The sequence below is a fragment of the Dromaius novaehollandiae genome, chromosome 1 (assembly GCF_036370855.1).
Source record: "Dromaius novaehollandiae isolate bDroNov1 chromosome 1, bDroNov1.hap1, whole genome shotgun sequence".
NCBI lineage: Eukaryota > Metazoa > Chordata > Aves > Casuariiformes > Dromaiidae > Dromaius > Dromaius novaehollandiae.
Window position 1 is genome coordinate 114380102 of NC_088098.1, and position 14676 is coordinate 114394777.

The following is a 14676-nucleotide window of genomic DNA, read 5'->3' on the forward strand; positions in this document are numbered from 1 at the left end:
CCTGATGATTTAATCAAGCCTCGCTGTACTGAATGCAGCATTGCACAGAGCAAACGGCACAAATACACAACAGCCAGAGACATATTCTAGCAAGCTGTATCAGTAAAAACAGCAGTTTTATAGTAGAAACCAGTGCTATCCCACTGATTCATGCCCTCCCAAGATCCAACCACAGTAACCATGCTCGCGTGCAAGCACAGATGACTGTATCTTTCCAAAGGCCATGGGTGTGACAGACATGAAAAAAAGCTGTAGTCCCTTAGTACCACTCCTCTCACCCCAGCTACTTGGAGGGGTCAGATGCTGCTGAAAAGGGGGGGGGGGTGCCCCCCAGTATTTGTCAGCAGTAAGGCAAATTTGAGCCTCATGCTTGAAGACGCAAGCTTAGTATAAACAATGTCAAATTTTATTGTGCTTCTGCAGCAAACAAAGACAGTGGGAGGACTTGACGTATTTTTAGCATCATATTTCGTATTATGTCTTATGAGAAACATGAAAAATTATGCTTGGTTTTGTTTCCTTGGATTTAATCATTGTTATCATCCTGGATCATCTTCAAAGAGCATACAGAGCAGACTACTAGCTCGGCAAAGAAACGAAGTTTTATTTCAACATTTGCAATAGAGCAACAAGTTTGCAAACCAGGACAAAAACCTCTCTGTTGAAGAGTGTATAGGTCTCTGTTTCTCCATGTCATGCTCTGGTACCCTTTCACAACTAGCATCGCTACAGCGCTGCTTTCCAGCCATTGTGTCTAGCTTATTTTGCACACCTTTCACCTCAGCATTCAGTTTAAATCCACTGTTTTCAAACAAAGGTTTCCTACAAAATGAATGTGAACTCTCAGAAGCCTGGGAGTTTGCTTTGTTTAATACATATAGCAGGTATGCTTGCTTCCTGTTATTATTACAATTTACCTTCTCTGGTAAGCAAGTATGACTCAGTCTTGTTTCTTTTGGAGCCATGATACCTTGACAGCTTTTTCTCTATATTCCCTTGATACCATCCCAGCCAGGGTTTTATTCGCACCACAGACTGCAGCGTCTCATTTACAAGAAATTGTTGACACTTTGCCTTAGCTTAGTGATGCTGGTGACAGGATTTTTCAAAGGCTGCTCAAAAAAATTACTTTTACACTGACAAGTTCACATATTCGTAAAGCCATATTATCATTGTCTGAATTTAATGATACAGCAGTAAACAACTGAGGTAAATTGTTAGGCCTGAATGCAACCATGAAGGTATCTGCAATGCTCACACACTCGGCATTCGTGTTATCTCATTCTCCCATCAGTGGAGACTTTTGGCAGATGGGGGCAGCAATTTCCATTAACAGTAGACACACAGGCACCATGGTTTTGAAGCTGTTGCCTCAACTTTCCCACACAAGGGATATTAAAATCCAATTCCCTGTCATGGAAATAACGCCTCTCTCAAGCACCCAAGTAGTACAGTCGGTCACTAATACAAATCATCTATGTGGCCTACGTGTGGTCAGACAGGGTATTTGGAGTTCAGCAGTTTCAGCATTATTTCTGATGCCACAGACATACTGGAGTTTCAGGCTGCCTTAAGAGGTAAACGGTTCCATTTGGAACACTGACTTAAATAAAAACATACCAACCACTGCAACTCTGATGAGCGTACTTCTGTTTCAAAAAACACATCCGGGACAATTTCGCTACTCTCTGTGTAATCACATATTTACAAGCCATATTTAAAATACAGATCTGCAATGCATATCCAGTAATTTTCTTTTCTTAATCCATCACTTTAGTAAGAGCTGACACCAATGCATTATTTATTCACTTCCCTCAGAATTGTGCGTCGTCCTGTTACTTCAGGAAGACAGCATTGAAGGAAAGGTAGAGGAAAGTGAAGGAAACTGAACTATGCTACCTCTTGCTGTTCTAGAAGTGAGAAAAAGTAGAAGAAAGTTTCCTTTTAGTATTCTGATAAGCTACAACAGGGACCATGGCAGAATACGAATTAAAAGAATGACTGGTTTTCCTTCTAACTATTTTTCAGAACTCACGGGACTCCAGCACAAGCTCCATCCATTTTAAGAAGAGGTTTCTGTCTGCAACTATTAACTTCAGACAAAAAAAATCGGGAAAACTTTCAATTTAGGATATAAAATAACTAAGGACTAACTACTGGTTTTGGAAAGTGGCTCCTGTTTGCCTGCAATAAACTCCAATCCATTTCAATACACTTAAACAAAAACATACACTCAATCACCGGGTGAAAAAGAAATGAAAAGGTGTTAAAGACAGATGTTTTAAAATCTCGAAAGATAAGCGTGCATTATGCTTTTGCAACTATATTTTATTGCAAATAGGTTCCATCTGGACTGTGGATTTCACCAGAAACTCAGACTGAGCAGATAGCTGGGGGAGAGCTAATTCCAGGAGAGGAACCGTGTCAGCAGTAGTAACAAGCAGCAGCCTGCAAACAGAGAGCAAAGCCACGTGCATTTGCTCTAGACAGCCGAGGAAATTAACGTAGGAGAAGCAACTGCTGCATATAACCTGCGGCCTGTGCTCTTCTAGCCAGCCAGGCCGAGCTGATGGTAGTTTATGCATCACAACATGCTTCCATACGCTGACTACTGCAGGTGCTACCATCCCACTTCCCAGTAGCTTGTGACCCAGTTTCAGAAAGGCACAGGGTAACACCCCTACAGCCTTAGGAAGCACTTGGCCTTCTGCAGCTCCACCAAATGGACTTCAGGAAACATGCGATAGGACTGGATTGTCAAAGCAGTCAGCTTGGGTCTAACTTTGTTTCCACTGGAAGATTAATGCTAAGCACAGATACATTTATCTGAGTATACAGAGAAGCACCAAAACAAAGTTATTTAAATGTGGAAGGGAAAACAGATAGATCGAATGCCAAATCTCTACAAGAGACTTAGTGTTAATGTCTTAAAACAAAATGCAAATCAGAAACACAAAGGAAATTACTGAAGTATGACACATGCTTGGAATCCAAACAACAAAACGAGCACATTCCAGATGACCTAATTATCACGCTTTTGATTAAAAACAATTTAGCAAACTAACAGGCAAGAAATCAAATTCTCTCAAAAAATCTGCATGTTAAAGGCCTGGGTATTTTCCATTAAGATTTATCCAAATTTTGCATCCTGGAAAAAGTTCTTCTGACTAAAGGATGAGATTTCTAATGGACCAGGATAGAGTGCACTACTACACTCACTGTCCCTTTGAATGGCATCGCTAATTAAACATATGAGTCAACATACTGACTTAAAGCTAAAAACTAAGCCAACATATGACATATGAGGATTCACATCACTGCACCTTCTGTCATTTAATATCTATTATTTGACTTTGGCTTTGGTAGCCTTGCTAGTTTTAAGACAAAGGTGAGTATATTAACTGGGTGAAGCTGAACATACAGGTAGTACATTTAAAAAATAACTATCGATGTAATCGTGCGAGGAGTGGAAGAGAAGGAAGGAGACAAGTCAAAACCAAGTGGAAAATGAAGATTTTAGCATTCACCTTGAAAACCTAAAAGCAGGGAATTATGCCAAAAAGGTCTATTTTCCTGAAGGTCTGGGGCAGGTGTGCGGTTGGGGGGGGGGGGGGGGGGGAAATCACACTGTGTTGCCGTTGTGAGATTAGGCACAGAGCCAAGAAAGAAAAGGGTTATGCCAGACTCCCGTTCTATGTAAATTAACCTTCAAATAGCTTACTAACACTGAAGTCTGGAAAACTACAGCAATTTGCACAACTGAAAGCCTGACCCAAAAGGTATATTAGCAATAACGGTTCTGGTTTATCTATTCAGCTAAGTGATCACAAAAGCACAAACTACTTAATTGCCTTGGTTATTTTCACTAGGACTGGATTATACTATGTTAGCAAATTAGGTATCTCACAAGAAGAAGAAACAATGTGATATTAGGGCATAAAAACATCTATTAAGATACAGTTAAACTTTAAGACCTCAAATGAACACCTTCCATCACATAGCAAATCTGGACAAGCAATGCACATGGTCTACTATCTTTCAGGTAGTCACTTTGCTACTTCTAGTTATTTTTCTTTTTGTTTTCCCTTACTTTAGAAGTTGCAATGATGTTTATTTCATCTTTCTCAATCAAAAAAAAAAAGTTATTTCTAGAAGTTTCACATAGGTTGATTCTGAGTTCTTAGCACATACTGAACAAGTAAATTGTGCTTCAGACTTTCCCACTCCTCTTCCTCCTTCTTACTGTATTTTTTTTTAAAACCTTTTACAATGACAGCACCAAAAACATGCTCAATTTCATTAATTTTGGTAGAAAACCTGAAAAGTTGCATTAAAAATCTTTTAATCTAATTTTCTGCCTCTGAGATATTTATCTTTTCCACATAACTGAACGAGAAAGCATACCTCACACTATTAGGAATTTCTCTCTGCAGCTAACCTGCTTAAAAAGATAGGCGTAAGCGTGGAACATTTGAAATGCATTCGCAGAAGGTACCTGATGACTCACAAGCAAGACTACTTTTTCAAAACCCACTCAGCTTAATCTTTGAAACAAAACCTTTGCTGGTATTACTGTCGTCGCATTTTCCTTTTGAAGGACTCAGCAAGAAGTATATCATTCTTAGAGAAAGACAGCGTAATAAATTTAACCTATATTCTCTCTCATCCTGATTTTTTTATGCTAAGAGAAGCTCAAAAACTAAATATATCTGCGATCATACAAAATTCATAAGGCTCAAAGACCCTGATGACCTTTAATAAGTACTAAATTCAAAATCCTGACATTAGAAGTGCATTAAGATCGAATGTGACAGGAGATGGCAGAATGAATGTTGCCTGTGCAGCCCTATCTCAGCCATCTTGAGAAACAGCAGAAAAGTCTGGATCTATCACAGCATTTCTGTTTCCACAAAACCTCTGCCTTACTCGGAACAGGTTAGTCCGTGTCTCTGCATCCAACCTATCTTACATTTTATCCGAGGTAAACAATGTGAGCTCTGTACTAAATGAAGTACTTGCCTTTTTGTGGAATTCACCATGTCGGTAACCTGACACAACCGCTAGAGGGTAAAACAAAATTAATTCTGTTTAACAATTAGCAAACAAAAATTACCTGAAGCACGCAGTAATTCTAGATGTTCAGTCCAAGATGTTACAGAATGTTTTTCAGTGAATGTGCCATTTTCTGCTTTCTGAATATAGCTTCCACCAGGGGCAGCTGCTAGAGCCCAGAGCTTCTGCAGACCAGATTCCCCTCACCTCCAATCTTGCACTCAGAAAAGAGAGGGACACCGTTTATACCAAGCTTTTCAAGGTGGCCCTAACATGCCAAGCCTAATGTAAGACTTTCATGACAGTAGCAAGCATAGGACCTAGTTCTCCAGATCAACATTTTACTGTTTTAATCTTTTCTTCTTTGTTGAGATCAACACCTGAGCATTGTTTGTCCTCAGCAGTAAATGAAGCAGAGAACCTATGTGAAGAAATGGCATGTTACTACCTAACTACAGCCAAAACATTTGCATTCAAGAAGATTAGCAAATTTTCTGTGAGAAAAAAAACTGTATGTATTTGCTGCTTCATCCATACATTCAGTTATTACAAGTGTGCAGACTTTATTAGAAGCCAAAGAAAAAACATGTTTCCTACAGAGAACACTTTACTACGCTGTGCTTATAATAACAGAGCTATAGAAGTGTGGGAATTCTTAAATTTCCACAGACCACCCTAATTCTTATTTCTAGTATAGAACATAGAATAACTGTTACATCCATCACCGAAAGGTAAAACAGAGCCGGAACTGCTGGAATAACTTTAGGGATGGATATTCATGCACGAATCTGCTGCCACACAGTAATGCTGGTGTGACAATAAGCACTGAAAAACCCAGCTGGAAACTTCTTACTTCCAGTTTTTTCATACATTATAAATAGTACAGAGCTTGAAATGGGATGGGATGGTGTATGCAAATTCATAGATACATACATATAAAAATATAAATATATTTCATAATACATTTTCAGAACATCTAATAGATATATCAGAACGTTTTTTTCAGTTGATTACTAAATGAACATATATAGGGAACCTTTTCCCTCCAACATTTCAGTCTTTACAGTGAGGACCTCAAATTTTTACTCATAACTTCTCTGCCTGTTACTTAAGGAAAACTCCGCAGCTGATGGCTCTGTTTTTTGAGGTCATAAAAATGTAACTCTTCTCTGAAAATCAACCATCTATTAAATGTGCAAGTTTTATGCCTTTAACTGCCTGGAAAGGGCTCAACATTCATTTAACTCATATAGGTGATCTGCATAGCTGGCAAACTGCTTCCGTAAGGGGTCATGAAAGCTTGGCTATTTCCTACTCATCACTTCCTCAGTTAGATTAATTCATTTTACCCATAGCCTCATCCATCACTTCAGTTAATGCTTTATACTCAAGGGGTGACTGGATTTGCCGACTCAGCACTGCTGTAATTACCTCTTAAAGCAATATGCTGTTTCATCAAATCCATTCTAACTTTACTTGTTCTACGAAGAAATCCAACACTATCAGTCTTTCTACAGTCATTAACACTCCTGTATTTCTGTGCTTTCTGAATTTTATTCTAACAACCTCCAGGTGAAAAAGGACAAAATAGCAGCTATTAAAACCCTATTGTGCCCTACCCAAGTCTAAACATTAAAAAATAGCCTGCATGACAGACAAACCCAATTAATGTAAAAATGTGAAATAGCAAGAGGTATTCAAGATACACAGTAGTATTATGCCTGTAAATTGATGCTGGCATAGTTAAATTATGAAGAAAAGCAAATTAAGTTTCACCATTAAAAAAAAAGACCGCAGAATTTCTATGAGAAGCTGTATCATTAATAAAATCTTTGTTAAAACAAATTGCAGCTTAAGACATATTTTAGACTGTTCTAACAGTTCTAATACAAGCATCAAGAAGATAGGAACTTCCAACCAATTAGATGAAATATTATTTTGCAAAACTCGGAACACCTTCATGTCATCCCCCCACAAATGAGCTCAGTTTATTTAAAACACAGCCCTAATGATAGACTATTTTTATAGTGCAATATTCATCTATTTCAGTAACTGCTGTTAATCTAAACTGATTTTATTATTTATTTTTTTATTAAAAGAATCATTTAGGAGATTCCCTTTGAGGGATTTCTTACTGACATTTTAGTAACTGACCTTCCAATTTAATTTAAAAAAAAGGTTAGTTCAAAGAAGTTTCATTGCTATTTAACATGAGTAATAGGATGGCTTAAGCCTTGTTGCCTTGAACACAGATGAACATTCTTCACAGACAACATGTGATTTTTTTTCTCTCCTCTAGTGACTGTTCCCAATGAAGTTTCCAACTTAGCACCCTCCCTTTTCTTGACAACACTTTTTTAGCTTTAGAATAGCAAAATCTTCAAAAGGAGCGCATAGATCCTATTTCTGCTTTCTTAAGCATCTTTTGGGCTCAGAGTGGGCCTTCTAATTGAGCCACAATTACTGACTAAATTTTGTGAGACCATGTTAACAGGAACTGGGTACAATGGGAGAAAGGAGAAGAAGAAAACAAGAATAGACAAGAAAAAAAAATGTCCCAACATAGTAAATACAAGTATCAGGTAGAGATTAAAGGATTTACGAAGTAGAATCTCAAAAAGGCCTGGCCTCCCTGGTCACAAAGCTGCCGTATTTCTCCACCAACAATTCTTGATATCCAGACAACCTTCAGAGCTCTTTGTCCAGCATGCAGCTCTTCCCAGTCTCAGGATTACTCTGTCACTCCAGTTTCAACACAGTCACAACACTGATTTAATGTAAATATCAGAATCCTGTCTTTCTATGTAGATATATTCAAATAAACACTATACAGCTGCTGACTGCCGACAAGAAACATTATGGAATTGAAGTCCATTGATTTTCTCTGAGGAAGCAACACAGAAACCTCCCTTTGGAATGGGAGGAAGCAACCCACGTCAACAACACCAGTTCTTATAGCTCTGTCAAGTAATTTTTTCTCTGTGTTTGAGCTGTGTCCGCTTCTGCCAGCTTTAGTTCAAATGCCAAAGAGACTGAGTACTAGTTGGGCTTGTAGATGAGGAGGATCAAGGAAAAAGTGACTGAAATGCTCTAATCTCCCCGATCAGCAAATATGCAATGGGCAAAAATATGCCTGGGTCAAACAGCCTCCTAAAGGTTGTTGCTTCATGCTGTATTTCCCAACACTTTTTTTTTCGGTGTGTGTGTGAGGGGGGAGATAAGCAGGGGGTAAGGAAGGTCAGAGGCATAAAAAAAAGATGTAAGGGGGAGAAATAGGAAAAGAGGTTTTCATGCTTTGGATAGACTTGTAGATAAACAGCTTGAGTATAGAGAACAGCAGTGAACTGCCACACTGTTTGTAGCACTGTGTCTTTTCACCATATTCACAACCTTGAGCTAAACCATTGGTAGCTCTTGCCTGCATTAGATCTCCCACTGCTCTGTTATGCAGAGAACCAAACAAAAGCAATTAAGCAGCAGCTGTCAGAGTTGCACTTACAAAAGGGAAGGGAATTTTCCCTGTGGAAAAATGACTAAAATCTGTAAAATTTGACTTTTAAAATTATTATAAACACATTGTATACTCACCACCTTTTACCTACTAACTTCACTTTCTATGTGTCACTACTTACACTTAAGAATTTTTCACAAATATTTGCCACAGGCAGACATTCAAATTGCCTCTCTATTTAGCCTGCCTAGTTTATGTCAAGGCAGTAGTCTAACATACCATGAGGACTCAGTGTGTTGTTACATTAAGTCAGGGCACTACATGACCATGGCCAATTTAAATACACCTTGTGACACCCTGATTTAATGACAACACTCCAGGGAATTTTGATTGTAACTAATTTGATGTTGAGGTTAACTTCTAGACACTTATGAAGGGACTAAATTAGGTGAAACAAATGTTTGTTGACATTTTTGTACCACTTAGGACAAAGACATAAAAAGAGCTAGACACTGAAAGAAAAAAAAGAAAAAGTATAGTTTCTTATCTCAAGTGCGAGAATCTTTATACAGCAATTACTCAAGAAGGCAGCTCTGTCAGGTCCCTGTGATTCACCATCCCCCAAATGCTGAAACAAAACTGATAACTAGAAGCACAGGGTCTTGCCTGGAAGCAATTCAACATAACAGGCACACAGTACTACGCTGCTTTCACCATTAGCAAAAAATATCAGAACTTTTAAAAGCCTTTCACAATATTTTTGGATTACAGCTGAAGGAGGCAATTAAGAAGAGCTTTCCAAGGTATCTACCATCAACACAAAAAAGATCTTTACAGAGTCAGAAGGATGAACAGCACTGTAACCATTTCTTCTGCAACACCTGGGAGATGAACCATCCTTAAGCTCAGGCTGCTACAGGGTTGCAAAGCCACAGTACAACATGTTTACCACATTAAATAGCACAAATTCTTATTTTACTTTCATTTCACAGATGCCCAATTTTCAGAACAAAATAAGTGGCCTACATCACTGTGGATTACTTATTGTAGAGAAGAGGCATGTAAGAGACATGTAGACAGAGAACATCTGGAAATTTTGAACTTGGCCATTGCTCCTAAAGATGCTCAGCACTGGATATCAGGAATGCCAAAACACAGGCAGGGAACCACAGAGCTATGTTGAGTCTCAAGGGCAGTCAGAGCTTTTAGGTTATTTGCCTGAACTGCAGCTAGAAACGGGGAGCTCTGCAGCTGTACTGAAAGCCAGCAGGTACATCTGGCTGTCCCTCAGGCAATCTTCAAAGCAATTTTTAATTATAAGTGTGGATAACTGCAAAGAACGGCACAGCTGAAAATGCTCGTGACCTCTTAGTCAGAATTACAGGCTATTTCAGGACAAGCATGACATGACATTTCAAAATTCAAGAGCATGAGTGGATCCTGCCTCTTGCCCTCATTAACAAAAAGAGGATATGTCCTTCAAAGGACATCCTTCAAAGAAATATAAGCTGCGTCCTTTTCCCGAGTACTTCCAATAATAAGCAACGCTGTGAGGCAACTCGCTTCCTTTTAGAGCCAGGCCCACGTGGCGGTCAGAGTCCCAGCAAGAACAACGTGGGTCTGTGACAAAGCCGCAGCACAAACCACCTCACTGCTCCCTCTAATGGCACCAACAGACACTTTTGGAGACGCGACGCACCCTGATGCTTCGCTTTGTGTTCAGCTGGGCATAAAACAAAAACAAACAAACAAAACCAACAACCTCAGTGTTCCAGAGGCAGCTGTTGCGAGTGAAAATACAAGACAGTCTGGAAAAGGGCACGTACAAAATGAACGACTGAAACCGGGATTCCTCTATGCATTCAGAATCATAAAAGCAAAGATATTCAAATCCAGATATGAATAGTTTGAGCTACAAAGTTATTTTAAAACCTATCATCTACATTTATTGGCTTCTGTTCTGTCACTAAAGTAATTTTGAGAAACGAGGATATAATCATTTGCTTTTCAGGTTGGCACCTCTATCTCAAATACATCATATTCACTTTGACGTAAGCTTCTTAAGGTAGTCAAAAGTCTTTTATTCGACTGCATTCCCAGGGTTTACGTCATCAGGTCCTTAACGAAGCAGAGCTGTCCTCTTTTGCTCTTGCCAAGAGGAAGGAAGCTGTTAAAATTACAGATTCCCCTCACGCCACCATGGCTGTCACCACAGAGCTGAGGCTTTGGCTACCATTTTTCTAATGCCATACCTGCCCCCCTCCATCCCATACGCTCAGGCACACCTTGTAGGAAAGTCGTGATGATACAATGGGTGGACTGAATTTTTTTGCTAAGGGCTTCAGTGCTCAACATTTTCAGTTATAGTTTGACGGAAATAGGGTGTGAAGTAGCCAGCATGGAGGGTCCTCTGTCCAAGGAAGGCACTGGCTAGGGGCAGCCTGGCTTATGGGTGGAAACAGGGAGAGGAGTGAATCAACATAATAACTGCTGCAATAGAAATGCTAAGAAATCACAGATGTAAACCCATGTAAAAGTAATATCATAAAGTACTTCTCTGAAAGGATTAGCTAGTGTCTTCTAATTTTTGCTATCTTTGTATGGACAACATTATTTTGTAGTGCTTGTAGCAGCAGCCACAAAAGCAACCCACAACCCAAACACAAGCATTTCCTAGAATGACTAAACGCCCTGTCTTTGAAATCCACACCAAAAGTCTTTTTATTTACAGTGTAATGTATGTGTTAAAAGTTGTCACTGGAAGACAGTGACAAATTGTGTTCACTTGATCTGACTAAACTAAAAGCTATAATGATTCATGAGTGAGTACTTTTTCATGAATACTTTATCCAGCTGATTTATCCCCTCCCTGCCAAAAGAGGGGCTTTACCAAGAATCCAAAGTTTCTGACATAGGATTTTGCTTCAGACAGTTCGAAGCTACTGAGAAGTGGGGTGAACATTAATTAATGTAAGAACTACAGGCACCTTCTCTTCCTTTTATAGTGTGTCACACTAATGTACCTATATACAAAGGGATTTTAAACTCTTTGGAAGGCTTCAAGATGAAACAAACATTGCAAGTGTAAGATTACCCATTTATGGTGAAAAAATGTAGACTTAAGTAAACACTTCCAACAGAACTGCTTTAATAGCACAAAAGCGTTAGGAAAGTATCACTCTACTTTTCACTTCCATTATACTCTTTCCTCCCTCACAACCAGCTTAGGACTAAGATGTATATAAATATATACAGACGTGTGTATATATATATACATAAATATTTGTACATATTGTAGATGTGTATATATATATTTATATACACACAAATGTACATGTATATATGCATGAATATGTGTGTGTGTATACACATATGTAGATACACACACACAATTTGAACTACCTCCTACCGTTGCATGAGTAATTGATACTTTTAAAAAAATATATATTATTAAATTTCAAGAGTATTTCTGGCTCCAGTACACACAGTTTAAATGCTGCTGGGAAGCTGAAGAGGCAGCAAGAGATAGGAACGAGTCAGTGTGAAAGAATTACAAAGTGCTTGGCTCTTCATCTGCCCTTGAGGTACAAGTGCCCCACAAAAGGATCCTTTCACGCTTTTTGTGAGCACCTCGATGGAAGGAAGAAACTCCCATCTGTATTTGCTTGGAACTTCAGAAATTGATTCAAATGCAATTCCAGCTCCTAATCCTAGAGGATATATTTCTGAAGTTATTCTTGAATGATCTTTTTGGATATTAAACTGTCTTATGAAGAACAAAATGGATAAGAACAGTAAATCAGATGTTCAGTGACAAACGTGAAACAACCCAGAAATAAATGTGATATCTGTCTTACAAACAAAACTTAACTACCTCATATGCACTATAATGAAGCTCTTTTATTGAAAATATTTTAGGAGTCTTTGAGCAGATATATGAAAAGGGAAAACTGCAAAAGAAAAAAAAGCAAATTTGTCTCTATTAGTACAAAGTCTGCACTCATGTCTCACTTCTTAGAGAACACTTTTTCCTAAGACTAAACCAAATATAAAGAAGTGATACTGCAACAGTCCATAGGCTAGTTTACAAATCTCACTGAAAGAGTTACAACTTGCCATACTTTGACAACTGTTGGAAGTACAAGTCAGGAAAAAAAAGCCTAAATACACCAAGGTGGAAGATACGACATTGCCTGATGAAGATTTCCTACATCAAACAGCCAAGACCATTCAATCTTCCACTTATGAGAGAGAACTGGGAATTACAATAGAAGATCTTTAGTTTAGTTTATTTAATTTATTCCATTATTCATATAGAACTCTTCCATACAACACTTCCTAATTCTTTGTCAGGAGAGATTTGGATGCCCATCGTGAAATGCCTTCTAATTTTTCATTTTTTTAATGTCATCTTGTTGCATCAATTTACAGTGATTCAGTCTCTGCCCTTCATCTCTACACTGTTCCAAGAACTTGTCCCCATCTTGGTTGTTAATAAAGCCTAAAATTAAACATTTCAGAACTATTAACTTTTCCACATCATTCACTTCATTTGGTCCCTAATAATTTCCATGGTTCATTTCTAAACTGCCTCAAGTTTTGGATTTTGTATTTTATTTGAAAAAAATGCAGTATCATCACCTAAGAAGCAGAAACACTGCATTCTCTAACCTTTTTAGCACAGTATGAGGTGATGAAAGTCTACAGAGCACATACAGAATCTGAACCTAAATCTTAGTTTTATGAAGAAAGTTATCTTAAAATGGTGGGTTGAATTCAGTTGCTAGGACATAAAACTGTACTCTTACAACCCCCCACTAATGCATTCAAGAAATCAGTATGAAAATGCCTTGATGGTGCTGGAACACTTTGTTGTAACACAGTCGTAACCCAAGTTTGGCTTAAAATTAGCCCACATACATAAGGGACACTGAAGAGTAACATATGGTATAAATAAGTTGGTTTCTGACCTACTGCTGTCTTGCAAAGGAAACCTCCATACTCCATCATAACTGTAGTCCAAGTAAGATATATTAATGAAACTTATCATCAGTAGCTAGACATTAACTAACTTGCTTTAATGTTCATTTCAGGTCACATACAATAATAAGGGTACACAGCTAAAGCCTATTATAAATGAAGACATTTCAAAACCTCCAACAGTCATGTCGGCTAAATACCTGCTGAAATACCCCCAGACTGCACAAAGCATCTTACAGAACAGTGTTTGTCATTTAGTTGTTAAAAAATTATGTATTTTAGCATTTTTGTTATAAATAGAGCAAGGGAATATACTTTGATTCTCACTGAAAAAAGATCAAGCATATAAAATGCAGTAACTATATTAACAGTAAGTTCTAATATAGAAGATTAAAAAAAGTCAGTACACTGGAACTTTCCACTATTTTAACTGTTTAAATCAGGAAGCTCATTTATAAGGAGGAGTCATTCTTCAACACTGTGTTTTTTCAGACAGATTTTTAGCATCTTTAAGAAGGGAGAAAAGCCTTCCATCTTACCTTCCATCTGCATAGTCTGCATCCGCACCTCCCCACCAGACATCTGAATCATCATCTTCAGCATCAGCTGAATCAAGATTGTCGCTTTCTTCTGCTAACGGGCAGCAAACAAACTCCACACCACGGAACTTGTCAATGCCACAGGGCAGCAGCATACCATAATCATGCAGATTCATACTCTTCTCACTACAGGACTACAGAAAAGAAACAGAAGATGGTAACAATATTGTCAGGGAGGAAGCTGGACCTCAAGACCTTGCAGTCCTCAACAAAATGTAAAGGGCTGTGTACAACCGTAGGAAGTTGAAGTAGGTGTTGTGCATGATCCCTGCATTTTTGACTAACTGAATGTCATTTAGAGTGGTCCAAATGTTCATTCACTGCTTGCACTGTACATAGCTCCCTACCTGTACATAGGTCCTTGCACTTTATGTGGGTCCCTACATGACCACTGCAGGCAACAAGCTCTTCCTTCCTGCCCTGTAGTTTTTTCCTGTAAAGAAGGACTTGCCTCCTCCCATATACTTGACAACTCTGTATCCTCTTCTCTAAAATCCTCACAGGCTCTGCCTCATAAAACAGAAAACTCTGAGGCAGAATGATTATTTGCTCCACTGAGGTATTAATGCTACTGAAGATTTCATTGTAGCAGAC

General features: G+C 38.5%; 1 protein-coding gene across 4 annotated transcripts in view; it reads right to left on the reverse strand.

Annotated features, from left to right (window-relative positions):
- APP (amyloid beta precursor protein) overlaps positions 1-14676 on the reverse strand; it is a 232963-nt gene that overhangs the window by 103278 nt on the left and 115009 nt on the right. For all 4 annotated transcript variants that reach the window (XM_064523722.1, XM_064523718.1, XM_064523713.1 and 1 more), the window contains exon 5: positions 14023-14216. In XM_064523722.1, the coding sequence (XP_064379792.1) occupies positions 14023-14216 (194 nt within the window). The remainder of the gene's footprint in view (positions 1-14022; positions 14217-14676) is intronic.